General features: G+C 50.3%; 1 protein-coding gene across 2 annotated transcripts; it reads right to left on the bottom strand.

Moving 5' to 3' along the window:
• Window positions 1–855: 855 nt before the first annotated feature.
• Window positions 856–27,584, bottom strand: SPG7 (SPG7 matrix AAA peptidase subunit, paraplegin). Of its 2 annotated transcripts, XM_041400659.1 has the most exons (17): window positions 27,296–27,582; window positions 26,595–26,697; window positions 26,035–26,124; window positions 22,321–22,571; window positions 21,613–21,752; window positions 19,720–19,822; window positions 18,105–18,230; window positions 17,652–17,814; window positions 16,764–16,937; window positions 12,419–12,543; window positions 11,101–11,203; window positions 10,023–10,133; window positions 6,122–6,237; window positions 4,676–4,832; window positions 3,933–4,096; window positions 3,142–3,219; window positions 856–1,534 (listed from the first exon to the last, which is right to left on the bottom strand). In XM_041400659.1, the coding sequence occupies exons 1-17, from the start codon at window positions 27,410–27,412 to the stop codon at window positions 1,325–1,327; spliced, it is 2,331 nt and encodes a 776-aa protein (XP_041256593.1). In that variant the 5' UTR covers window positions 27,413–27,582; the 3' UTR covers window positions 856–1,324. The 2 variants fall into 2 exon arrangements, with proteins under 2 accessions (XP_041256593.1, XP_041256594.1); XM_041400660.1 differs by lacking the exon at window positions 3,142–3,219 and having other exon boundaries at window positions 27,296–27,584.
• Between the last annotated feature and the right edge of the window lie 384 nt (window positions 27,585–27,968).

Genomic DNA, 27,968 nt, shown 5'->3' with positions numbered 1-27,968 from the left:
TGTCCCCTCCCCTGCACTGCTCCCACTGTCACCCTCAGCTCCACAGACCTGAACCCCGCTCCTCCCCACAAAGGTTCTGTGAGTTAACTTGAAATTTTATCTGCTGTGGGAAAAGGAAATTCAAAGAGTGAGACTGGGAAGAAACAAGTTTGGAATGGCAGCAGTGTCCAGAGTGTGGAAAATTACTTGTGTCCCTGAACTCAGGGGAAATCCCTGCCTAGGCACTGAGAGACCCCAGGGGCTGAGCTGGGACAGGGGAGAAGGCACTGTGCAGAACACCTTGCCATTCCCAGGGAAGCAGGAGGCTCCCAGCTCCAGCCTGACCCGGGATGGGAGCCTGGGACTGTGACAAAGGCTGGGAGTTGTCAGAGCCCAGGCTGGGCTGGGGTCTTTCAGGTCACAGACAGTCCTGGAGTAACTCCAGACAACAATCCTTCCTAAAAGATGCAGCCAGCCAGGGCACTGCAGGCAGCAACAACCACTTTAATGCTTTCCCTGATGAACACCAGACAACTCTGTCAGCAGGGCCCCTTTGGCAACAGCCAAATGAAGGAGCTTTTCCTGTGCATTCCCAACAAACACACCTGCTTTTGCTGGATTTCCAAGAGCACCTCCCCAGCTCAGAACATTTTCCCATGTGTGCTCAGAGTCACCCTCTGCACAGCTGGTTTCTATGTCCCACTGCTCAGCTCTTTTTGCCTCAACTTCTGCTTGGGAAAAACTTGCTGTAAAAACTGGACATAAATTATTGACTAGGGAGAAGGAGGCTCTTGTCCTGTACCACTCCAGAGCTCTAATGAGCTTCATGTGTGCCAAAACACCCCCGGAGCCTGACACATTGTACACACACAGCAGCACGTTGTGGGCAGTTTATTCCAGCCAGGGCTGTTTGTGTGTTGTGTTCAAAGGTTACACAAGAGCTGCAGCAGCCCAGCTCAGCCCCACAGGGGTGTCCCCATGCTGAGGACACAGCCCTGCCCTCCTGCCATGGCACACAGCACAGCCAGAAGTGGCTTACATGGGACTTTCCACCCACTGGAATACGTTCCCTGCTCCTTTGTACAAGAAACTTCCACAGCAGATCAGACTTACCCAACTCCTAATCACCACCACCCTGCTAGGAATCAATTCTGAAATCCTGAGGAGTTCTCCTTCCTGCAGGATACAGCTCAAAGAGCCAACACAGCCATCCCTTACATTTGGGGCAGCAGCAGCAGCAGCACAGCAATTCCCTGCTCAGCACCTTTGACTGTGGAGCTGAGAGGGCAGAGGGTCTGTGTCCAAAAGAAGCCTCCGGAGCCCTCCCATTCCACATGGAGTGGGTTCACACTGGTCTCAGGCGTGGTTCCTCCTCCTCCTCGTGGCTTGGTGGCTGGGGAGGTGTTTCCTCCTCCCTGGTGTCCTGCTTGTCCCTCTCAGCCTGCAGCCAGCTCTGAGGAGCAATCATCTTCTTGGGCCCGTGGGGAGGGGGCCCGATCAGCGCTTCGATGTCGTCGTAGTTGATCACTTCCTTCTCCAGGAGGGCATTGGACAGCTGCAAAAGGGGAAGGAGGCAAAATGAGGGATGGAGCCCCTGGAGAGAGCAGAGAACTGCTTCTCTGAGCTGGTCTGAACTGTCAGCTTGAGGGAGGCCTCAGCACCTGCAGCCCCCCAGGAGCAGAGCTGGCTGTGCCACCACAGATGGGGTGACCCTGAAGCTACCAGAGCCAGGACCAAATTCTCCAGGCTGCAGCACCATTCCCAAGACAACATTGGGCCAGGAATACACAATGTGACTGCAGGCAACAAAGCAAGCTCTCGGGAATGATTTGCAATGAGAGCTCCAGGAACAATGAGAGAAGTGTCCCTCCTGCCACTGTCACTGCACCTGTGGCCCTGCCCAAGAGCCAAAGCAGCAGCATGGAGACTCTGGCAGACCCAGAGCCTTCCCTGCACGCACTGTGCTAACAAAGAGCTGCCTGTTCCTGCAGGCAGGGGCTGGAGGTCAGCACAAGTTCCTCTCCAGAAGAGTGGAATTCTCTGGCCCCTCTGGCAGCAGCACCACCCCTCTGGAGCAGCAGGTGGCTGTCCAGAGTGGAACTGCTCGATCCTGCTGACGAGATGTGACACGCTGGCCTGGCAACCGACACACTGACTCTGGAGATACTTTGGCTGCACTTGAAAGTTCTTCTGTGCTGAGCCTCTAGCAAACATCTGGCTGCTGTTACATGGCAGCAGCAGGACAGAGGAGCCTGCAGAGACACCCCTGAGGATGCCTGCTCCAGAGCTGCCAGGGCACTGTCCTGGGGACAGCAGCGTGTCCCAGCTCTCTCCTTAACACGCACTGCGTAGCTAAAGGGGTTGTTGTTGTTGTTTTTGTTCTTGTTTGGTTAAAAAGAGGATTTAAGGAAAATAATTGCTTGATTTGCAAAACAGGCAACATTAAATTGACCCCCGGTCATTTGGGAAGTCACGGACAGGAATTCTGAAGGGAAGTCAAGGAGATGAAGAGGGTGCTGTGACCCAAGCTGGGCTCAGCACTGGGCACAGAGCTCCTGGCACAGGAGAGGTCATGCCAGGGTGTGCAGCTGGATCAGGACTGCCAGGACACAAAGGAGAGGAGGCAAAGCTCTGTCTCTGCAACACGGATTCTTTGGTACATCAGTCATTAAGGAGGTGAAAACTGCCTGGAGTCACCAGAAAGCAGGAACCAGCCCCCATCAGCCAAGCCACCATATCCCTGCACCAAAGCCAGACACTGTCCACCCGATTACTGGCTTGGCTTCCCAAAAACAGTCACTGTTAGCTCTCCAGAAAATTGCACTGCCAAGAGGCAAGCAGAGAAGTGCAGGTGAAGGACACAAATTCCAGCTTTGATCATTTCCACAGAGCACTCCTCCTCCTCTATCTACCCTGCAAACACCAGCTGGTGTGAGGAGGCAGACTACTCACTGCTGGGAAAGGCACACACATTCCTCCCGTGCCTGCTCTGAATCTGGGGGATACACAGTAAACAGTCACTCGTTCCCAACACTCCCACTACAAGACTTTCTAGGAGAGAGACAACACTGCAACAGCTGAGCTACAGAGCACAGAAAGCAGCAAAACCACCAGTTAAAAACACCCAAACCAACCAACAAACCCCCACACAATTCAGCTCACTGTTTGCAGCTTGTCCCGGTTCTCCAGCAAGAGCTTTTCTGTGCGCCTGTAAGCCTGAGCCACCAGGATTTTGGCTTCCTTGAAGACACAAGAAGAGGGAGCTGGGGTGTAGGTGGCAACAAACACAATGTGTGGCTAAACAAGGAGAGCACTGAGGGATGGAATCTGCAAACTGAGCCAGGCAGAATGTGGTCCCCATCAATAGAAACTATGGATGAACTGGTTGGAAAAAGGCCCAGGGAGTGCTGGTGATAAGGGGCAGTGAAGTCTTGCCCTAGCACAGCTCGATGGGAAATGCAGATTAAGGCTGTCCAGGAGCTAAAGGTGCAGCTCAACACAAATCCCAAGGAAGCACAGCCATGGTGCTTCTGAAATAGAGCTTTTTTTGTTTCCAGCTTTTTGACTTTTGAACTAAAGAAATGTGTTTTTTCACCAATGAAGCCAAATTTCCGATCAAAACAGGCTGATTTGCAGTCAGTCTGACCATCAGTTTGGTTAGATCTGATCTAGGAAGTGCACACATCTACACTGTGCAGCTGTGACTTTAAGACACAGATTTCTTGCCACCTCAGCCCTGCACAGCACAGGCTGCTGGGCTGAACTCACAGCCAGGTGGGATTCTGCCTGTCCCTGCTGCCTCACTGCACAGCCCTGACACAAGGAACAGCTAAGTGCTCACTCACTGGCCAACAGCAAAATGCAAATTGTTTGGGTGTAAACCACTCGCCATTTTTCAGTGAAGTGCAGAAAGCAAAGAACAAAGAGAAGCCCTTGGCCCAGGGTGGCCTTACGTGGTCCATCATTTGCAGCAGGCCCTGGCTGAAGGGGCGCCGGCCGATGCCGGGGGCACTCTCCGGGTCTGGGAAGGAGATCTGCCCGATGCTGGGCACCATCCCGTACTGCTTCACCATGGCATAAGCAATCTTGGTCACCTTCTTCAGGTCATCCTGTGCTCCTGGGCAGGAAAAACACACACACTGCTGGCCAGCTCTCAGCTCAGTGCAGGAAGAGCACATCCTACACAAACACATGTCCTACCAGTGCTGAGAGCAGAGGATCCAGTGCAGCCCACAGGGGAGAACACTCAACCCATGTAGGGACCTTCCTGAAGGTCCCAAAAGTGACAGTGACCCTTCTGTGGCCAGCTCACCTGAGTCCAGACCTGCCACTGCCCACAGAGCAACCTGGTCTAGTGGAAGGTGTCTCTACCCATGGCAAGGGGTGAAATGAGATGAGCTTTAAGGTCCCTTCCAACCCAAACCATTCTGCGATCCTATTTGGATTTAACTAGTTGGAAACAGAAAAAAAAAAAAAATCTAGGTCTCCTCAAGAGCCTCACCAGTAGCTGTAACTGTGGCTTTAAGCTTTGGGACAAATCTAAGACAAGACAGTGACAACCAGCCCTGAGAACTCCATGCCTGCAAGTGTCAAAACACAGCATGTGACATTTCTTCTTGCCAGCACAGGAAACCTCTGTCCTTTGCTCAGATCCCCTTGGACCTCCACCTGCCCATGCCAGGCTCTGGCTCCTCACCTGTGGTGACCTTGTTAAAGGTGATGGCCTCGGCCACTCTCCCCCCCAGGGCCATGCACATCCTCTCCAGCAGCTGCTCCTTGGTGAACAGGTACTGCTCCCGGGGCAGGATCTGTGCGAATCCCAGAGCCGCGTTTGTCCGCGGGGCAATGGACACCTGCAACACAGAGCAGCTCCCTCAGCCCAGAGAACTGCAGAGCTCTCCCTGCAGCACCACAGGGAGGGCAGGAAGAGGCCTCTGCATTCCCAGGGAAATTTGTCCATAGCCATGGACAGGATGGCCTACAGAGACATGGGCAAGGACAGCAGCGTGTCCTCACTCCCGCACCGAGGGCTCTGCCTTCACACACAAACACACTTCCTGCTCAGGAAATTATCCTTAACAGCAACTCATAGAAATCCTGAAATTTAGGAGTTACTTTGGAGTGTATAGGCCACATGGAGTTCACTGATTCTCTTCCAGAATCCCTGAGACTACCTGCAGAAAGACAGGAGCTTTCAGAAAAATAACAGCCATTTTCCCCACCCACTAAATGAGAGTAATTAACACCAGTTCTGCTTACACAATGGGTCATTCAGAGCAAATGTGCTACTGGTAACTGGCCAAGGAGCTGTCACCCTTGTCATTTCACTCCCCACCTCCCACCAGTGTCTCTGCTTTTGGAGATGTGCACGGATCACATCCCAGGGTGTCAGAGAGGCCTTTCCCTGCAGAGAAGGGCTTGGGGCAGACAACCTCCCAGTCTGGAAAACACATCTCTCCATCAGTATCAGAGCAACTCCTGCAGTGGCTTCACTGGCTGCAACGTGCTGGGAAAGGGATCACATTTGGATGTGTGCACACAAGCAGCCTGGAAGTGCATGACTGAGCAGCAGCACCAGGAGACTCAGTTGCTTGTAATTTTTAATTGCAAGGCTTCTCCTATAGCTGTTAATCAGCTTTGCACCAGCACTATCATCAATGGAGAAATCCTAATAATGGATTTCTCTGTGGCATAAATTAGGGACATGGTTTATATAATCACAGAATCATTAAGGCTGGAAATGTCCTCCATGACCATCAAGACCAACATTCAACCAGCCCACTGAACCACACTGTGAAGTACCACTGCTTGTTTTTGAACATTTCCAGGGACAGTGACTCCACCACCTCCCTGGAGAACCTGTTCCAATGCTTAACCAACCTTTTGGTGAAGAATTTAATCCTAATATCCAGCCTGAATCTCTCCTAGTTTAGTGGTGGGCTGGGCAGTGCTGAGTAGTTGGACTCAATGGCCTCAAAGGTCCTTTCCAAGGAACATGATTCCATGATTCTGTATTTCCATTTACTTTTCTGCAGTAGCACAGCCCCAGGCCCACAGGGCTGAGCAGAGCTGCATGCAAGTGCCACAAGGCAATCTTGGACAGGGAAGCCCCTGGGACTCCCCTCCCTGGCAGTGGAGGTACCTTCATGACGGCCTCGGTGTGCTCCAGCAGCCACCCAACCAGTGCATGCCCAGACTCGTGGAATGCCACCACCTTCCTCTCTTCTGGTGACAAGATCTTACTTCTTTTGGCAGTGCCTGTGGGAACACACACCAGGGGTTGATAAGTTATCAACAGGTGCAGCCAGTGGGGCATAACCTGGTCCAGCCCAGGGCACAGCCTGTGGCTGAACTGTTTGTGCTGATTCTGGAGAGGGGGAGGCAGCAAAACCCCTTTAACTAAAATGCTTGGAAAAGGTGCTCCCTGGCCAGGAAGTGGAAAGCAATCCACACCTGGGATTGCTTGAAAACCCTGGCAGAAACTTTTCCCACTTCTCCTTACAACAGACTTAATCATTAGACAAATAATTTGACATTTGATTTGACCACAGCTCAAGAACCTTGTTCCCACAGTTGGATCTGTAAAAAGGCAGCTTACTTTTTTTTTTTTTTTTTTTCCTTGGGTGGAAAAAAGTCACAGCTCAAGAAACTTGTTCCCACGGCTGGATCTGTAAAAAGGCAGCTGCTTTTTTTTTTTTCCTTGGGTGGAAAAAAGTCTGAAAACAACACCAAAAAAATCGCAAACAACAAAACCCAAAATGAGACTAGCTGGAGTCTCACGCTCATTTTGCTGTTTTCAGTCCCTTAGGCAGAACAAGAGAGAAGAGAGGTGTTGAATCATATATACAAGGTCCCAGTTGAGAAAACTGTGCATTAAGAGTGTTCAAATCAGCTAAAGTCCAGGAGCAGATACAGAAATCCTTCTCCAGAGCCTGGAAATGTCTCTGATTACACATGGCATGCTCTGTATGAGCTTATTCCCAGGCTCCTGAGAACCAGTAAATGAGGCCATAACTCACAGTTAACCCTTCCTCCAGGAAGGTGATTTTCCAAAGTATCTATTTTCCAACTCGACAGAGCAAGTTCAAAAATGATTAAAAAAAAAAAAAAGATGAATGGAAGTAAAACTTCTAGCACACAGGAAAAACAAGTACAGAACACACAGTGTGTCAGGCACTCATTACAGCTCAGAATGTGGGATGCAAAAAGGTCTCAGGATTTGCAGGCCAGAGTCCCCACACAGAGCCCAGGGCAGCAGAGGGGAGAGCAGCCAGTCAGAACCAACATTGCACCGAGCTTGCTTCATGTCTTGGAAAACAACATTCTATTAACGTGAACTTTTAAACCAAGTCAAGGGTTTTATTAAACAAGGAAACAACAAAATTAGCGTGGCAGATCTTGTAAAATACTGCTCAGGGACCCTGGAAACTGCTGTGCCCTGCCAGGCACGATGGAACAGCAGATTAATTGCAACTGCCTTGATTTTCATCAGCCAGGGCCTTCCCCTGCCCTCAGCAGTGTGTGAGCATGGCCCTGTATGGCTATTTCCACAGAAAGATGTATCTATTCTCTATAAATATATGTATATATATATATACACACATACACACAGACACTTAAAAAATCCCTGTCAGCCCACTGAGGGAGGGACTGTGTTCTTCACCACAGCACACAGTGTGCCTACCAAGATTATTTCTTTTCCTACATTATCTCCTGGCATGGAAGCCCCCTGAAAGCCTGTAGTTATCACCTACATGACACAAGCCACCCAGGAAACAACTCTGGTGCATCTCTGCTGGCCTTACACAAACCCCACCAAGAAAATAGGCTCCATCTTCTAAAGCCTAGCCCTAAAAGCCTCTGTGTGCTCAGCAGGTTTCTACCCTCCCTCCCAGGAGACCTGACTGACTGCTTTCTGTTCCCAAACTAAAAACACAATGGGAACTACCACAGAGAGAAGTTCTTGCTCCTCCCTTACAGCAACACAAAGCTTTAAGGCTGACAGGGCCTCTGGACTTGCAGAGCTCCCTTTTGATTCCACCCCACTCTTATTAAAACCAGAAGCTCCTAATGGAAAGCACAGTAATATCTTCTTTCTTTCAAGAAAAGCTTTTATAGGAACTGAAATGTCCTCTGGATTGTGAAACCCAGAAGCATTCCTATGACATGGAAAGGGTACATTTAATACAGGGGCCTGGGGGGTTGTTTGGGGTCTTTCAGAATCTGTCTACAAAAAATAGCCAGTCCTGCTAATATGAGAGAATCTGATTAAGCAACAAAAAGACTCAGTGGCTTCCTACACACACCAGAGCCTGAGTGAGGCCAGGCAGCTTTAACTGCCAAAGCTCATGTCCTGCAATGCCCCACCACATGGATCCCAGAGATCCCTTCTGCTGCCAGCCCCCCCAGCCTTCCCTGCTTTTTGCTTTATCTTCCCACTCTGGGGAACTAAGGCAAGGCTCAGAAAGAAAAGGCAAGTGAGTCTCTACAAGTCTGGTGCTTGTGCTCCTGCAGATGGGAAAGCAGAACACATCTTTACAAGAGCATGTGGTGCCAGGACAAGGGGGAATGGCTTTGAACTGAAAGAGAGGAGGTTTAGTTGGAATATCAAGGAAAAAAAAATCTTCCCTGTGAGGGGGGTGAGGCCCTGGCAAGGGCTGCCCAGAGCAGCTGTGGCTGCCCCTTCCCTGGAAGTGTCCAAGGCTAAGTTGGATGGGGCTTGGGGCAATCCAGGTGGGATAGTGGAAGGTGTCTCTGCCCAGGGCAGGGGGTGGAATATAGACTTTAAAGTCACTTCCCACCCAAACCAGTGCAGGATTCTGTGATCTTTGCTGCAGCTGATGAGAATTTCTGTGTTACAACTACAGTTGTCCCCCTGTCCACTCTTGGGAGCTCCTGAGTACAGTTTGAGATTTGTTGTTTTTAAACAAAGCACTCCAAGGTTTTGTTTTTTTTTTTTCTGCAACAGGTGAAGCTGAGAGGAATTTTCTCAAACATCTTATTTAAAATGAGGAATACTCCGAGCATTTTTGATAAAGCAAACACTCAGGACTTAATTCCAGGATCAAGAAGTAACTGACCCAGTACAAACATCCTCTTCCACACGTTCCACTAAAAAGGCAGAGTGCCAGTCTGTGTGCCCAGGCTCCTGCTGGGAATGGAGCCTGGAAGCAGTTCAGTGTCTGATTATGAGATCTACAGCTTGGCTCCAGGACAGTTCAGCCCAAAACCTACCAGATCCAAATCCCTCAGGTGAAGTCTAGAGCTCTGGGAACTCTTTTCCCCTCCCTACAATACACAGGGAAATCTCTAGAGGTTCCTCTCCTGGCAATGGCACAAGCAGCAGGGAAAGGCCACAGGATGTTCTCAGAGGGAGAACAGTGCTCCACTGTCTTGCAGTTTGTTCTGCCAATTCATCAAAGCCTGGGCTTGGAGGGCAGAAAAAAAAATCTCTAATTTCTTGCTGGTGAGGATGCAGAGACTATTTGCTATTGATATTTATGTAGCAGGTGTCCAGAGCAGCAAGAAAAATTCAGAGATATTGTTACTCTTCTTGCTAAAAAAAAAAGCCAAACAAACAACAACTCACAACCCCCCAACCTTCTAAACTGAAAAAGCAACATGGATTCGAATTCTCCTCTTTTTTATTTTGTCAGTGGCCATTTCCCCTGAGCTATGGGTTCAGACTCCTGCAGATGCAGGAAGATGGAGCCATTTGGGGTCTTCCTTAGAAAACTTTCATTGAAGACCTTCAGGCCAGAGCACACTCTGGACCCATCTGTCTTTCTGGGATGTAACCCCCTCACCTGAGCAGAACAGACCATGAGGCAACACCAAGAAATGCTGCAGCACTGGCACAGGTGCCCAGAGCAGCTGTGGCTGCCCAGGATCCCTGGCAGTGCCCAAGGCCAGACTGGACAGGGCTGGGAGCACCTGGGACAGTGGAAGATGTCCCTGCCATGGCAGGGGGGGCACTGGGTGGGCTTTAGGGTCCCTCCCAACACAAAGAGTCCATCATTGCATGGAATGGCTGCACCTCTCACCTGCAATGACTCTTTCCACGGCGTACTCGAAGTTGGAGGTATCAATGGATTTGTGCCCCTCCCTGGCAGCGTGAAGAGCAGCTTCATTGCAGATGTTTGCTATGTCAGCTCCTGCAGACACGAGTTCACAAGAGTTACACTGGGTCTGAATGGGACAGAGAACTCAGAGGAGAAATGGGCACAAACAAATCTGGAGAAGGACCTAAGGAAGTCAAACAGCCTGTGCTCTTTGTTCCTTGGGAACAGAGAGCAACCCCAGCCCATGGTGTTGATGTTGGATTTGAATAATACAACTGCTTTGGCAGGGAATGCAGATACCACACAGAGCTCAGCAATCCAGGAGCAGGCTGAGGCCAAGGCTGGCTCCCAGGGACAGGGATGGTGTGGGCAGTGGGCTGGCACAGGCTGCTGCTCTGCTTGACCTCGGAGAGCAGAGAAGGAACATCTGTTCCCAGTTTGTGTGGGTGGGTGATGGTGGCGGGGGGCTGCTGAGAGCAGACACACAGAGGCAGCATGCTGGGGCCTGGGAGAGGGGAAACCCAGAAAGGATATTCCAGGAACTCCACAGAAACAGGAACTCTGGAGCCCCTTGCTCAGCACTGTTTCAAGCTCCCAGGGACCCACCCTGGAAGAAGGCTCGATGCAGGAGCCAGGCAGAGCTGTCCAATTTCTACTCTGATCAGCAAAATAATTCCTACTTGTTCCTTCCATCACTTTCCTGGTAACATAAATCAATTTAACAATCGCTCCTCTGAAGTGCAGTGAACCTCACCCTCAACAGCTTTGAGAGGAGCATGACTGGTTCCTTCCCTTAGGAGTTAGCCACCTGGGCATTGTAAAAGGATGTTTTCCCTGCCTCCCCACCGTGTTAGTCCAACATATTTCAGAAGATTGAAAATAGTCATGAATAACTGCTCATCAGAGCTCACCAGGGAGCTGGTCAGGTTCCCACTATTTTTTTCTGTTTTCCACAGAAACTGAGAAAAAAAGCCCTTTTTGACCAAAACTCTCCGTTGACCCCCAGCACCCAGGAGCTCCAGCCTGAGTGGAGCAGGAGCAGCCCAAGGACACATCATACCACTGAATCCTGGGGTCAGCTCTGCCAGGTGCTGCGAGTAGAAACTGCCATCCTGGATCAGCTTGAGGCCCTTCAGGTGCTGCTCAAAGATCTCCTTTCTCTCCTGTAAAGAACACCCAGCACCTGAGCCCAGCCAGGGGTCACAACGGGGCCCTGCTGTCATGGCAGGGAGCAGGGTGGTGGCACTGCCGGCAGAGGGGACACTGACAATGCCAGCAGAGGGGACAGCGACAGTGCCAGCAGAGGGCAGGGCTCTCCTTGCAGAGTTCCAGCGCTCCAGCAGCCCTGATAAACACCCAGCTCTCAAATTCCCAACAGATGCACGAGGCTCCCCCTGAGTCACGGCTTTCTCTCTCAGGGCCACTCTCCCCTCCTCACTCTCACTCTGATCTGTCTTAACTTCTCCCTCACCACATAAGCCCTTTCAGGAAGGAGCTCTGACTGCCTCGACCTGCTCCTGCACAAACCACAAACTGCAAAGCCCGTGCAGCAGCTCCTCAGCCTGCACCCATTTCCCAGATGGAGGTGGGGGTGAGATGCTGCTGGCGAGCAGCCACCAGTGACTCATTCAGCTGGTCCAGGAGATCCTGACTCAAACAATGGGCTCAGTTGCCAGGGTTTTTCCCCTTCCTCCTTCAGGGCAGCTGCACAGTTCATGCTTCCGGGGCCAGATTCTATCAGGCATTTAAGGTATTTTCACTGAAAACTCTGCGGAGGACAGTGAAGCACAGATGGGAGAGGAAGAGCCTGTGCTGGCACAGCACACAGATCCTCACTGCAGCTGAGCCTATTCCCAGAACTCTGCTACAAATGTCAACACAGCAGACATGGAAGACTCTTGTAAATGGATTTAAAAAGCATTCAGAAGGAGAAAGTCACTTAACAGGCTGCCTAAAGGAAAATGAGGAGCCTTACAAGGATAGGGAGGGCATTAAACCTACAGAACAAATAGTGCTCAAGGCACATGACAATTTAAGCTCTCACACCAGCCAATTGCCAATTAGGTGCTTCCCAATTTCCTGAAGAGAAGACACAAACATAACTCTGCATCTGCATGGCAAAGGGAACCTCACAGAAGAATTCACTGCCAAGGCTCTACCAGAGCAGAGACCTCCAGACCAGTGAGCTGTCACTTCAGAGGAACAGGCCACTGCATTAGCACCACAAATCCTTGATTCAGAGCACAGAAACAGGAACAAAGGCAAGCAGAGGCTCCACATCTCCATCTCCCCCAAGCTCAGCCTTGCCAGGCCAGTGAGACCAGCAAGGGCTGGGACACCTCAGTCACAGGAAGGACAAGGCAGCTGGTGGAACATACCTGCAGTGTTGGGAGATCAATGAAGATGTGCCTGTCCAGCCTGCCAGGTCTCATCAGGGCGTTGTCCAGGACGTCGGCGCGGTTGGTGGAAGCCAGCACTATGACGTGATCCGTGGTCCCCATTCCTGCCAAAAACAGGACCAGAGGAGGAGGTTTGCCCCACCTCAGACTGCACTGCAGGCACACGGTGGGCTGGAGGCAGGGGATGGAGTACACAGCTTTACACAAAGCCAGTGGGTGTGCACAGCACCCTTTGGGGCTGCTGAGGCTGAGTGTCCCCTGCAGCTTGGAGCAAAGTCACGAAGGAACCTCCAAGTGACCCAGACCAGTCCCTGGTTATCATGGATACTCTGAAATCCCCTTTTCATTTACTTAGGTCTTGGCTTAAGACTTCTTTTTCTCCTTCCGACTGCCACACTTGGAAATTGCTCCAACTAGAACCCAGAACAGAATCTCTGTTTTGATGAGTTTACAGATGCCTTCTCAGCCCCAGGATAAGTCAATTCCTGAGCCTTTAGCTCCAGATTGTACAAGCAGCATTTCCTAGCTGAAACAGCCTTTTCCACAAATTTCCACTGAAAGCCCTTTTGGTTTTTATTTACTTTCAGCCTTCAGCCACACACAGGCCACCAGGGGAGGGACAGGTCAGGGCAGAGAGAGGACAGCTTTGCCACCCAACAAGGGCCATGTTACAGCATGAGTTGTTCTTTGCCTCCCCACCTCTTACAGACACCATGCAGGGCCCTGCACAGACCAGCCCTGCAGAACCCACACCAGACACAAAACACAACCCAAGAGCTTTGCACTGATTATCTGCACAGAATTTGGCCAAGCCAGTCAGAGCAGGTTCTGTCTCCAGGTCTTTAAGGAGAAGGGAGCACTGGGATTTACAGGCTGCCCGAGAGCAGCCTCAATGGAGGCATCAAAGACAGACAGGATTTCCTGGGGAAGGGAAGGCAGGGCACTGGCAGCTGCAGGAGAGCAAAGAGGAGCAGACTTTGTGCTGCCTGGGTGGGGAGCCAGAGCTCCCATCGAATCACTGCCCCACACAGTTATTTATTGCATTCCCCTAGGTGCCTGCAGGCCCCTGGGCATGAGTCACCTGCTTCCAGCACAGTCCCCAGCCCTGGCACACAGCAGCCTTCCCAGGGAAAGGACACCACAGTCCCATGTGCTTCCCTCTGCCAAGTCCCACGCTGTGGAGAGGCGGCTCCGCGCACGTAAGCTGGGCCAGTTTCAGCTCTCAGCTCCAGCAGAGGAGCTGCCAAATGTGTCAGCGTGCGAGAGCTCAGCACAGATCAAGGCTCCAGGTGAGGCAGGGGACTGGCTGTGCCAGCCTGTGCTGCAGCAGACCTGGTGCTCCCTCTCTGCAGGCTCCTGCCTAAATAAGCTGCCGGAGAGGATGAAGCCGAGCATCCTTCAGGCGTGTATCACACTGCACTCTGGAGTGGGATAAACAAGCAGAGACTGGCAGGCACTCCAGGAATGGCAGGATTAGATGGCACAGTGCATTATCTGCCTTGCAGCTGGGAAGACTCTCTTAAAATAGGTCTGACTATTAGAACAAATAAAAAACCAGAAGCACTGAGAGCATCCTCCTCACATCAGCTTCTGCCCCACTTGCTTAATGCAACACCACCTGGCACGTCACAGGCAAAGATCAGCCGAAGGAACAGGCTACAAAAACAACACCTCATCACATCAACAAATGAGAGACAGCTCCGAAAATGCAGCCTGAAAAAAAAGAGTTCCTGCAAGGGTCACAAACGAACCGCTCCAGAAAGGAAAGGGAAAAAGGGAAAAAGCTGCAAGTGCCCTGCTCCCCACTGAGCAACACACTGCTTGGTGGGCACCTCACCTGCAGGGTTACACTGTGTCACCCTCAAGCTTTGCCTCCAAAAGCCTTTGGACACCTCCTGGGAGCAGTGGCACTGAAATGGGGCCCCTTCCTGAAGGAAGCCTCAGGGCTGCACATGGCACAGCTCAGGACTTGTCTCAGGACTCCAGGTGAAGAGCCACCAAAAGCCATGCTGCATTTCCATTCACAAACCCCCAGCTCAGCCCAGGACTGCCAAAGCTCCTCTCAAAGCATCCAGAACAGAGGAGAGATTTGGGTCACATTCCTCTTCCGCCTGTCTGCGGTTTGAGAGGGAAGATTCACTATTCAAAGCAGGCACCTGCTCCGACAGAGCCGGGCTTTGTGCGTCACTCACTGCACTCTCACAAACAGCTTTTGTGGAGAGGCTCCCTCCGGCGCCTCCCCTTCTCCCACACGGCCCGGTGCTTCCCCAGCTCACAGCAAATTGTCAGAGGGAAGGAACCCCAGGCTGCTCAGGGGAGAGCCTCCCGATTTCTCCAAAATGTTCACAGCAATGGGACCGAGCCCCAGCCTGCGCTCAGCCCGTGCAGCTCATGGCGCACTCAGCTCCCCGCAGAGCTCTGATCCTCCTTTCCTTGCTCTCTCTTCCCTCCAAGAAATCTCATTCAATCACAGAAATCCAACAATCAGTGATGACTCACTGATCTGCTTTTGTGCATTTTTTCCCTCCAATTAACACCCATCTTGGGTCTATGGTATTGTCTTCCCTTCAGGCCTCAAGTGAAGCTCAACCAGAGCTCTCAACCTTCCATCTCAAGGTTTCCTTACACACTCCTGGGGCAGAACTGCTCCCCTCCTAAACAGGTCACTCTCCATCAACCTGGGGACTGTTTTGCTGTGCTGCACGTGGCACATCAGTGTTGTTTTAGGTGACACACTCCGTTAGGTAACACTCCAGTGACACGTGCCAGGATCCCTGCTGATCCCATGTTCCCAGCACCAGGCTGACATCCTTGCCAGCTGTCTCTTGTTTGACACCCTCAACTCCTTGGACTGGTTTTTTTAGTGTGTGTTTGATAAAGCACTGAGCAAAATGAAGGACTCTGTACATCATCTGTGCGAGACACGAATAAAGAATGAGATAATATAGATTTAAAAATAAACCAGGCAGCACACTGCAAACAAGAGACTATAAAGTACACACTGAGGATAATATTTACCTTCTAAACTCACTTTCCAGTTGAGCTGAACCCTTATTTCTGCATTGAGACTCACCAGGACAACACTCTGGAAACCACACCTAATTTTTACAGACTGATGGAAATCAGACATTTTCGTTTTTAGGGTAGAGATGTGGAATGTACTGACTACATATTCCTGAACAGACATGCAGGCTTCCATTTAATTCAGAAGCCAGCCCACCCTACAACTCTTAGGGGAGAAAAGGACCCACCCAAGCCAGGACTGCTGGTCTGTGTTAGCACTGGCCTTTCCTGTCAGGATCTCTACTTCACTGCAAACACTCAGTACAGAGCCAGCAGTTGGAACCCAGGTCTGGGGATGCTTTTGGTGCACGATGGCTTCTAATTTTTCATATGAAGAGTGTGATGAGACAACATGACAGTCAAGCTATGAGTCACAGTTACAGCAAAGGGAAAAGTGAAACAAACTCTCCCTGATGGGTACATAGTTGGTTATTCCTCACCCTGCAATAGTAAGATTTAGCAACAGAAATGTTACAAATTGGGTCGGTGCTGCAGGCTTGGACAGAGACAGAACTAAGGACTGCCAAAGGATCATTCTTTGTGTGAAGGTGTCCGAGTAAAGGGCCAATTCCAGGTGCACAACAGCCAGAAACCAAACACATGCGTGGCCTCAAACCAGGACTTGTTTGCAAAGCTTATCTCCCTCATCTCAGAGATCCTGTGGTCAAGGCAGACAACACAAAAATAAGGCAGTGGACATGAGAATTGATATAATACATCACTTCTGTCCCTGTAGGACAGCTGAAGTCTAAACTCTGACAGGCTTTAAACCACTACCTGTCTCAGACTGGATACAACAAGTATCCAACAACATGTAACGGCCAGCTGGACTGAAACTCCAGGGGGTTAAAGTTTACTAGAGGGACTAGGATGGGGTACATGGGCTCAGACTGGTTCAGACTTCAGCAAGAGAACACTGCAGAGGCCAGGCAAGTTCAAGCAGGACGAACGGACATGAGAATTGATATATATTGATATATGTCCCTGTAGGACAGCTGAAGTCTAAACTCTGACAGGCTTTAAACCACTACCTGTCTCAGACTGGATACAACAAGTATCCAACAACATGTAATGGCCAGCTGGACTGAAACTCCAGGGGGTTAAAGTTTACTAGAGGGACTAGCGATGGGGTACATGGGCTCAGACTGGTTCAGACTTCAGCAAGAGAACACTGCAGAGGCCAGGCAAGTTCAAGCAGGACGAAGATGAACTGGCCAACAGCTGGACCTCTGGGGAGATAAGGGCAGGGAGAAACACTGACCATCCATTTCCACCAGCAGCTGGTTTAAGGTCTGCTCCTCCTCAGCGTTGGCAAAGCCAGACACGTTGGTGGAGCGCTTCTTGCCCACGGCGTCGATCTCGTCGATGTAGACGATGCAGGGAGCGCGAGCCTGCGCTTCCCGGAACAGGCTCCGCACACGAGCGGCTCCCAGACCTGCAGGCAAGGGGAAAACTGTCAGCCTGCTAGCTAAAGCTGTTAGCAAAACGGGAGCGCAGCATTACTGGCCCTCAATGAGACACCAGACAAACCCTCTGAATGTGACAGTTTCTTTCTTGACACTCTGAGCACAAAGAAACAGCCCTGGAACTCGTGTTTAGTGCTTAGGCTCAGTGCGTCCTGGGGCTAGGTTTAACTTGGCTCCTAAACCTGCAGGACTCCTACAGCTGCTGCAAGAGGAGCTTTGCTCTCAGCTCCCAACGCGGCCTCCTGCTCCTCTCACAGTTCAGAGCAGAAATAGTCAACATTTTCCTGCATAGTGACCCTTGTCTGGTCTCAAGAGATCTGTGAGGAAGGAAGAAAAGGAGAAGGATGGAAATCCCAAGGCACACAGAGGCCCTACTTTCCCCATCTGCATTTCCATACAAGGAAGGAAGCCTCAGTCAAGGACTTTAATAATAGGTACAGGGAAGCCAGAGAGGATGCTTGCAGGTGAAGGACCACAGCTGCACCCTGTCAGAAAGCAGCAACCAGAAATGCACTTCAGATACTACATAATTAAGGAACTGCATCACTGAAAATCTTTTATATCTTCAGGCTACGTATCCAACCCATCCTCCCCATGCCAAGCCCTTTGCAGGAAGCCCAGCCAGCTCCCTCCAACCCCACAACAGACAAAGAGAGCTCCCCCCATTCCTCAGAGCACCTCACCTCCAATCACCTCCACGAACTCGGAGCCTGCCATGGCCAAAAATGGCACCTGGGCCTCTGTAGCCACGGCCTTGGCCAGCAAAGTCTTCCCACAGCCCGGTGGGCCCAGCAACAAGGCACCCTTGGGCACTTTGGCCCCGAGCTGGAGGTAGCGATCAGGATTCTGCAAGGACAACACAGCTCAGTCAGAGCCACAGCTCACACCAAGCACCTGCACCACAGTGGGGCTTCCCAGAGCTTCCCCAGAATGTTTTCAGCCTGAGCAGCTCTGGGCTGCCAAGGGGAGCAGCTGCATCTGCATTCCCACTGTGGAGCTGGAGATACAGAGCTTGTTTCAACAGAGCCTGCCCAGAACCATCAAGGATGAAGAGCAGAGCACCTCCATCCCCTCAGACCACCCCTCTATCCCAGAAGAAGGGCAGCAAACATTTGTTTTGTTCTACTTTTACATACCTTTAAATAGTCCACAAATTCCTTGACTTCCATTTTTGCCTCATGCATTCCTGCTACATCCTTGAAGCCAATCCCTTTTCCAGATTTCCCATCCACAATGGTGAAACGAGCCATCTTCAGCTGGTTCTGGGGAAGGCAGCACAAGGACCAAACAACTCTGAACAAGGCAACAGTCTGGAAAGGCTGTTAGCTACATTTTGGGAGGCAGCCCAGCCCAGAGAGACAGCCCAGATGTCCCTACCAAACACCACTAAAGTCCCCACCAAAGCACTGGTGTTTCATGGATTTTTGCTCTGGAGAAAGTTCCCAGATGGATGGTTGACTCAAACTTTATTTATCCACATGTTGGGAAGAGACAGAATAAACTTGCAGTAATAGTCCCAACACAATCCAGTTCAAACTCCATGTAGACCAGGCAGGGATGATTATTAAAAACATGCAGATGTCCAAAGCCTGATTTGGGATCTCCTCCCTGATTTCTAAATGCTCTGATCTTTAATACACATGGGACAGTCATAGTTCCAAGGAATATGTGTTGATGGCAAATAACTGTCAGTGCTAAAAAATTGTCAATACTTGTGAAAGCACAGACACTTTGCACAGTCTTTGATGTTGCTGCTGGTTTCTGCTGAAAACACCCCAGGCCAAAACTACAGGTTCTTAAACTCAACAGCCACCACATTTCAATCTCCTGATGCATGTGAAGCCACAACTAGAGTCAAAACAAGAATTCAGTTAAACATCCCACTCATAACTGCTCAGTATATTCTACTCAAAGCAGCTACTCAGGAGGTTTTTTCTTTCAGAAGAAAGTTTATGGCTTCTGAGTCCTCAGAAACATCCAAAGGAAGAGTTAAACTCGGGGCCTGGCTGTCCCCACTTAAGCAAGGACACAATCTAGTCCTCAAGGCCTCATTACTCAACACTTCTTTAAAATATTCCTTTTCTCTAAGCAGCTGCATCCTTTTGTTCAAAGAGAATCTCAAAGCCAAAAGAGAACTGCGGAGGAGACTGAGTGGGAAATCCAACAAGGGACTGAATTCACTGTGTTTTCATCCCCAGTCCCTGTGGTCAGGGACAGAGCACCCCGGGCTGATTCCTACAGCTTCATCAGCTGATCCAGGCCAGGGTGGGAGAGGGGAGGAGGAGGAGGTTTGCCTGGTGTTGCAAGCGAGGCATGCGGCAGGAGCAGAACAGGCCAACACATAATGAACTCCAGAATCTGAACATATTTTATAAATTGAGAACTCATTTTGCAGAAAGCAGCAATTCCTACTTCTGGCTGTATGGGAGGCATGTTGGCAGGGCCCAGTGAAAAACACCATCTGCAGCTGCAGCTCATTAGCAAGCTTTGAAAACAGCAAACTGGACTGAAATTCCCTGAGCTCAGCCCTTCCTGCCACTGGGAAGGGAAGGGACCTTGGCTAAGGCCAGTTAAGGTACCAGCCAGGGAGATGATCAGCACAGGATGCAAGGTGTGGCAAGACTGGAGACTCCTTGGCACCAGTTCATCTTCATCCTGCACTGACTTTGCTGGGAAAAGGGGAAGAGATAACCCAGCAGAAGCCAAGACTCCCCACAGGCTGCAAAACATGCTCAGACCCAGGCTACTCACAAAGGCGTTGAAGCCTCCGGCCCTGCTCGCCACCCTGAAGAGGCGGAAGATGCTCCACAGCATGGACACGGCCACCAGTGTCACTATCAGGGAAAGGACATCACTGAAAGGACAAAGACAAGCACAAACTGAAGCATTCGGCTTCACCTGGTCAGTATTACCCAACATGACTACTTTTCAAGGACATTTAGGCTACAGTGCAAACGAGTAGATGTGATTAAGAACATGGAACTTCTGCAGGTTTTTATACAGATATATAAAACCCCAAACCCCAACCATTACATAACCTAAGAAGTTAAGCAGAGGACACTGGCAAACATTGCCTACAGCTGTGGAAGAAATTCGACCTCACCATCCACTTCAGAGGCATTTCTGCTTCTAAAACAAGCAGGACTTCCAGGCACTCAGATCACACACGGAGCAGAATCCACTGGGGCTGGCAGTGCCTCCAAAGGGAGCTCACTGCAGAGGACAGTGTCTGGTAACAATAGGGATTCCAACTCTCCTAATCCTGGCAGAAATCACAGTGTGGGTCTCCCATTAAGAGACTGCTTGATCCTCCTCAGTTAAATTTCTCAGGAGTCCTTTATGACAGAAAAAAACTGCTCCAGCAGCAACATTGCCAGTTTTCTGAATCCTTTGGAACACCCATTGCACAAGAAGGGAGATGGGGAGCTGACATGACACCCCAGGTCCAACACAGTTACAGGACAAACATGCTGAGAACAAATACCCTGTGAGCTCTAAACAAAGGATATCCCCAAGAGCAGGAAAAATGATCCTATGCCAGATGACAGGCTGAGATTGGCGGGCCCCTGTTCTGCTCCACATGCCTGAGGAACCATCCGGCTTCCCCACACTTTTGTGCTTATCTTTACACCAGGAATGTGTGTTCCACCTCTCACAGAGGGATGATTTACTGAAGCAAGGGACCAGCAGGAGCTTTACACCCAGCTGCATTTGTTTCTGCTCAGTGAGAGATGCAATGGCAACACTGAAACCTGAAAGTCACCTTCAGTTTGCCTGCTCTGCAAACAGGATTAATTCTGAAACGCCCCGAGCGCCCACAGCGTGGAGCGAGCTGAGCCCTGCAAGGCTCTGCACCTCACAGGCTCCAGACTGAGACCAAATCCTCCAGACATTCATCAGGTCTTCTGAGAGACTTAACAGCCCATCACAGCTCTTAAAAAATGGTTTAAAATCTCTTTTGAGGAGCAGGGGAAACAGCTTGCATTGGGGGCTGATTGTCTGTTCAGTCCTCCCTTCCTGTTACACGTAAGTCTGAAAAAATTGGCATGTTCTGAATTTGAACTGAAGGTCTTGTACTGCATGATTACTTAAAAAAGCTTATCTTTGTGTATTCAACTACATATTAAAACCACCCAAATGTTGATGAGAGGACAAAATCCAGCCCAGGTATCCATTCAGACACAAACTTCACATTTTTGCAAGGTGTCTGGGAGGAGGAATTACACACACTGGCCATCTCCAGTGGGAAAATCGAAGCATTACAACAAGGAAGGAAGGCTTAGTGCATCCCCACAGCTCAGGCTGTAACATCATTTGCTGCCAAGATTTCTATCACACTCTGCACTTGGATAGTTGATTATGAGGACAAAAAGTGCTCAGATGAGCAAGAACTCAGTGACCCTGACCTGAAACATTTTGGCCTGTTGCATGTTGCAATTACAGAATTCTTAAGACCCTCACTTTTCAAACATTAATGTACATCTAAAGCACCTTATCTTTCAGAAACATTCATTCAATGCTCCAAATCCAAGCTCGCTTTCCTGTTCTGCATTTAGATAACATTTAGCCAAAAGTCACTCTTTTCCAAGCAAAGGATGCTGTCACCAATACAAGAGCAACAGTAAGGACAAATTTATATCATACTTTCCATAAAAGCCAGGGTGTTTGTAGGAAATGGGGATTCTGTCTTTCTCATCAATATTCAGCTCATCCTCCACAGCTCTGAGCTTCTCTTCGAATTTGTCGATGTTTGCCACGCGCATGGTGTACAGCAGGGTCACGTTCTGGGGACAGGCAAGCCACAGCATGGAAATGTTATTTATTACACATCAATATCTGCAAGGAGCAGAGGGGCACAGCATGGACAGGTCAGGTAAAAATTAACCTCATGCTACACCCTTTGATCCTGCATCAATGAATTTGGGGGCAGATGACTGACACCAGGGCTCCGAGTGAATTTAGGAACCCTCTGGTCTTAGGAAAAAAGGCTGATGGAGTTTGACAGAACACTCATGACTGAAACCCAAACACCAGAAAACTTCTGAAACAAAATCCAGTCATCAGAGTTTACAATTTCCTGGATACCTTCTCCCGTATCAGACTGAGCTGGCAGAAGAAAACTGAGTTTCTCCAGCTTTTTAGACATACACAAGATTTTTTTTTTCCCCAGGCATTATTAATTATTTTTACAATTCAAACTGGAAGTCTTAAGTTTCCAATTGCTTGAAGCCCCTCCTGAACTTCAAATACCAGAAAGAAAAGAACTAAAGCAAGTTTACCAGCTGGAGTTTCACTGCCCATTAATTCAGTCACCTTATCTAAACTCATTCACAGCTGTAGGGAGTCACTCACAACTTGTCCATGTGGAGTTCCACCTGGGTGCAGATAAATCTCCACGATGTCACTCTCAGGCACCACCTCGATCCTCTGCACCTCCCCCTTGGCCAGCATCTCATTCACAAAGTAGTTCCAGGAGATGTTGGTCCCTTCCCTGTTCTCGCTGATCATGAAGCGAAGCATCAGCACAACGAAGGTGAGGACCAGCAGTGCCCGCAAACGCTCCAGGTGCATCTGGTTTTCCCTCCTCCTGCGTTTCTCCTCCTCTTCAGACAAAAAGATACCAGAGGGAAAAGGATTAGTATGCAATTGTGGAGTTTTCTGACCCAAAGAAGGGAGAATAAAATGACAAAGATTAACACAATGGTACTTATGAGTGGGATTTTGTGCTGCATGTTTGGTTTCCCCTGAAGGACTGGGCTTCCCATGGTCCTAGTGCACCAAACCCACTAAAATCCCAGCAAATGTCATTCTAGGCTAAAATGAGACACTCTCTGCCTGGCCCCATAGGGACAGAGGTCAAATAAAGCCACAGAACCCTTGTTGCTAAAAATCAAACTGCAGAACGACTACAACTCACTTTATATACAACGTGGCTCCACAGTGGAAAATATAAGGAGTAATCCCAATGTCCCTGGTAAATCCCACAGTGCATTATTGTTTCCAGTTGAGCTCTGATCTCCTGGCACCTGCACCACAACTCCTGCACTACCTCAGTAAATACCTGCATTTGCAGAGAATGGGAGATAGCACAGAACACAAATACACTGCAAATCCATCTGCCTTAACCAAATTCCCTGGATTTTCTCCTATACAACTCACCTCGTGTTTCAGAGGGTTTGATAACTTGCCCACATTAAGGATCTGTATCCAAGAGGGATTCCTATGCTGGATGTGCTTTCCCACACTTTTATTGTACTACAACCACACTGAAGCAATGACACATGGAAAAGGGATGTTTTACTTCAACTATTTGCCATCAAATATTTTTCCAGTCTCATAATACTTATTTTTTTTTGCACTGCACAGGCAAATTTACAATTCTGTGGGCTGTAAAGGGCTGTCACAGCACAGTTCAATGTCAGCTGCTGGCCAGTGCTCGAGTTGTTCAAATGACAACAAATATCTCCTCCTCTTTCCAGTCACATGTGAGTGTTCCCAATATATAATTTAGCACTTGCTCTTGATATGCAATTTAACAGCAACAGCACCATGGCATACATAAATACCCTTCCACACCCAGAAATAAATTCATTCTGTGCCACTGGGCTCTAATGCACCAGTGCTGCAGCCCAGATTTGATTTATTTGCAAATTCATAACAAATGCCCTGACACGAGCATTTATCACCGGTCACCAATTAGGCCCTACGCATGCTGCAACAAAACCCAGGGACAAACATATGACCCAGGCAGCTGCTAAAAAAAGTCCTCTGTCCTTCAGAGGCACAGCCTCATTTTTCACTGCTTCCCAGCCCTGCTCCACGCTGAACAGGAAAGGCTTGTTCCTAAATAGAAACAATGCAGCTTGGCAGAGAAGTCATCATTTCAGAGGGCTGTGACAAGCTCAGGCTCCGCGTCCAGCCCATCCGCTTTGTTCTCTCCTGCCATCCCCTCACCAAGTGTTATCTGCTGCATCCAGCTTTGTTAGGACTCAGGAATTCATCCCAAGGCTGCAGGATGACATCCACCACAGTCTTATTAGGGAAAATTAAAATACATGATAGAAGACTTAAGTCTGCACAACATCCTGGAAAGCTGAGCACGTTCTAAATAAAAAGATTTTACGGAGAAAATAAACTGCTTCAGGAAAGTGAATCCTGACAGGAAAAATCCATGTGGTTGTGCAAGTTCCTTGGAGGTGTCAGAGTCAACTCCTGCTACAGCACTTTCCTCTATTTCATTTCAGACCAAGTGGATGCCCATAACCTGCTCTAAACACACACAATCAGGGGTGTGATCACAAAAACATCACCCAGGGGAAATGCGCCCGTCAGACATCCCGACACAACTTCTCCCATTTCCAGGAATTAGATCTTTCTAAGACCTTTAACCTGCAGCTGAATAATTTCAGAAGAGAACCCCATTTCTAGAAAGTTGCAAGGCAGCACCAAGCTTTCCTCCAGTCTGCCTTTAATCAAGCACAAGCCCATCTCAGCTGCGGTGAAGCGTGACTGTCTGCACAGCACAACATCCACCCTGCACCACAAGCCACCCCACAGCACTCAGCAAACGAGTCCCAGCGACTGGATGTGACACTTGCAAGCAGCAGCTGTGGGAATACTTCCAGCTTCTGAGTCTCCACCAAGCAATGATTTGCCATTAACCCCAAATGCGAACTCTCTGATTAAAACCTTCGCAAGGGCCGCGGCGACAGTTTGAAGAGTTCTGTGCAATGATTACAGCAGAGACAAGTGTTCCCCTGGAGACACGGGGCAGCACTCCCCTCCCAAAGCCAGGCTGTCCATTAATCACAGGAGGAGAGGCCACGGAGCAGGGCGTGCTGCTGGTTACTGATGTGAACAGCTACAGCACTTCCAGGTGCCTGCTGGGCCATCCCCTGGCCTCGCAGGGCACGCGCCCCGGCTCCCTTCCCAGGACCCTGACGCCTGCATCCCAGTCAGACCACCGAGGCAAAGCCACTGCTCCTAAGGACACTGCCAGGCTGTCAGCAGCAGCTGGCTTCTGCCTTCAAAAGCAAAAAATCCAAGAGGATTCAATTATTAAGCACAACAAAGCAAAAGCCAAGTGCTCACACCATTTGGCGATACCCAGGCAAAGGTTTAGGAAATAAATTATAAAATTCTATTACAGTCTGTAATGACACTAAGTGCCTCTCAGCTTGCAGTACAAAGTTCTGGAGGCATGGAAGGGGGCTGGATGATTTTATGGATCCTTCCAACCCAAGCCACACAGGTTTTTAGGGAGATAAAAATAATTTTCAACTTTTTACGTGCCTGGGGCTTAGGAGAATAAGACATGAAAACAGTATGTAGAAAGACTGATTTTAAAAAAGAAAAACCAAGAAAAATTAGTAACCCAGCTGAGAGCTCTTTAAAGAATTTATATCTAAGTTCTGTGATTCACTAGAAGTAGGGACACATCCACATTGAAGGTAAATTAAATAGAAGCAAATAAAACCAAATCCAGCTTAAATTACTGGGTTTAGTTAATACAAATGTATTAAGTCAAAATGCTCTACAACAAAAGCTCCCAAAAAAACCCCAGGTAATATTGCTGTCCCCCTTCACAAAGGGGCAGTGCCAAGGCAAACAGCAATGGGGAGATCTGCACAGGAAGCCAAGTGGCCCACAAAGAGTCACCTTCATGATCTTTCATCCCCTGATTAGATATTAGGGGAAATTCTTCCCTGTGAGGTGGGCAGGCCCTGGCACAGGTGCCCAGGGCAGCTGTGGCTGCCCCTGGATCCCTGGCAGTGCCCCAGGCCAGGCTGGGGCTTGGAGCACCCTGGGACAGTGGGAGGTGTCCCTGCCATGGCAGGGGTGGGATGGATGGGTTTTGAGGCCCTTCCGACCCAAACCACTCCAGGATTTCTATCACCTGTCTTGTATCTTCCAGTCCATCACCTAAACCAGAATACTCCTTCCAGCTTGCTCTTAGTCCCAGGCTTGTCCAGGGGGAAGGTACAGGGAAGCACAAAGGTGTCCCTTGCTCCCTGCATGCCCCTCCCTGTGTTTCAGTAAATCCTGGAATTTTTGGCACCCACGTACCATCCTCCTCCTGGGGAGATTTCTTCTTGAATCCTCCATTCTTCTGGCTACTCCCCCGAGAGCTGGATGTAGCAAACCAGGAGGTGCTACCTGCAGGCAAGCAGAGGTCAGAGATTGTTTTGATGGCACAAGGGAAATAATTTGGAGGAATTTCTTCGGTACTGAACCATGGACACAACTCCCAAGGCACAGCCATCGTGTGGGCAGTGAGGAACAGCCTCACCCCTGGGACTGGAAATGCTCATTCAAGGAAATATAGGTAATGGAATTAAATCAGGTTTCTCAGGAATGCTGGGGGATACTCCAATAAGAGCCAAAAAAGGCTACAAACACAAAGCCTGATGACCCCAGCACTTCTTGAATCCCCTGAGCTCCTCATGGGAAGGTGCCACTGCTCATTCCTGTCACCAAACACAACCCTGGATCCCTGCAAACACCCCCAGCTCCCCCTTCCAGGAACACAACACCTTTGCTGCACCTTCAGGAATGCAGAGGGAAGGCGAGGAAAGGTCAATTCTCTTATGAAATCAGACCTTTTCCCTTCCTGCCTCGGGACTCACCCAGGAGATTCCAAAGTCTGACTGGGTCTCGGATTATGAATTGTTTTGTGAGGACTCCGCTGAGACCTTGACGTGGTAGGGAAAGTGTTGGTGCCAGGAGGCTCTGAGGAAGCAGAGAAAGAAAAACAAGACAACAATTGGAAAAGTAACGTGGCTTAGACTCGGATTCCTGAGCAGGGAAATGCTGTGGGTGAGTGTCAGGACAGCAGCTGGGAGCCCTGGATGGGATTCCAGGCTGGGCACTTCCCACATGACTTGGGAAATGTTTATAACCCAGAGCAAAGAAAGCACAGGTAGAAATAGACAACCCATGCTCAAAACACTTAATAGTTCATCTTCTTCCTCTCTGTGTCTGTTTTTTTTTTTGTTCTAAAGGCATGTTGGAAAGCAGTTCTCAGAATGTAAACCCCCTGGATCCCTGGAAGTGTCCAAGGCCAGGCTGGACAGTGCTTGGAGCAACCTGGGCTAGTGGAAGGTGTCCCTGCCAATGGCAGGGGATAAGAATAAAATCCCTTCCCACACAAATCATTCCATTATTCCCAGGGTGCTTTCCAATCAGCGCCCAACAGCGCTGACACGGCGGACCTTCGGGACGGCACAACGACACGTCGCTCCCGAGCAGCTCGAACGCCCCTCTCCCCCGTTCTTCTCCTCCCCCGGTACCCCCAGTGCTCGGTGAGGCCCCGCCACCGCCCCGTTACCTGCAGGCCGCGAACCCCGCCGAGGGCACAGCCGCGGGGCCGGGCCCAGGCGGCGGCGGGCGGCCGCCAGAAGGCGCAGCGGCCGCGGAGGAGCCCCATCCGCAGCGGCAGCGCCATGTCCGCCGCTCCCCGGAGCCCTCAGAGGCCGCACCGGCGGGACGAGCCCGGGCCGGGCCGCGGCGGCTCCGCCGTTACCAGAACCGCGGCCTCGGCACGGCCGGAAGCGCCCGGTGAGGGCCGGGCGGCCATCTTGGAAGCGGGGGCGCGCTCCGCGCTGCCAGGCCTCAAGATGGCGGCGGCGGCGCGCGGGGGCTGCCGGGAAGGGTCGCGCCGTTCCCGCGGTAACGGGCGGGGGCGGGACCGGCCTGAGGGGCCCGGAGCGGCCCTGGCCTGCACCCGAGTGATTTAGGCAGGAGAACAAACGGCTGGGAGGGGCGAGAGGGTCCCTGCAAGGTTAGCAGAGAGGCTGCCGCGATACCGGAGTCTGGTGGTGTGAGCACACAGCCAGCCCGGCTCTGGGATTTCATCCCTCCTAATCCCATGTAATTGTAATGCCTGGGAAAAGAAGGAGCAAGCTCTGCAGTGTTAGCTTCAGCAGAAAGAGACCAGCTCCCTCCCTGTGCAGCTGTTGCTGAGGAAGGTTCCCCTTCTGGCAGCCCCAGGTAGGAGTGAG

Source organism: Onychostruthus taczanowskii, unplaced genomic scaffold (assembly GCF_017590055.1).
Source record: "Onychostruthus taczanowskii isolate IOZ18803 unplaced genomic scaffold, ASM1759005v1 scaffold18, whole genome shotgun sequence".
Lineage (NCBI taxonomy): Eukaryota > Metazoa > Chordata > Aves > Passeriformes > Passeridae > Onychostruthus > Onychostruthus taczanowskii.
Note: the sequence above shows the minus strand (reverse complement) of the source record. Positions and strands in the feature narration are given on the sequence as shown.

Excerpts from the sequence above, each read along its gene's own strand:
- SPG7 (XM_041400659.1), bottom strand. The coding sequence starts at position 27,412 with ATGGCGCTGCCGCTGCGGATGGGGCTCCTCCGCGGCCGCTGCGCCTTC. Across the intron at positions 26,698-27,295 it reads GCGGGGTTCGCGGCCTGCAG|AGCCTCCTGGCACCAACACT; the intron begins GTAACGGGGCGG and ends CTGCTTCCTCAG. Across the intron at positions 16,938-17,651 it reads GTTCGTGGAGGTGATTGGAG|GTCTGGGAGCCGCTCGTGTG; the intron begins GTGAGGTGCTCT and ends CCTTGCCTGCAG.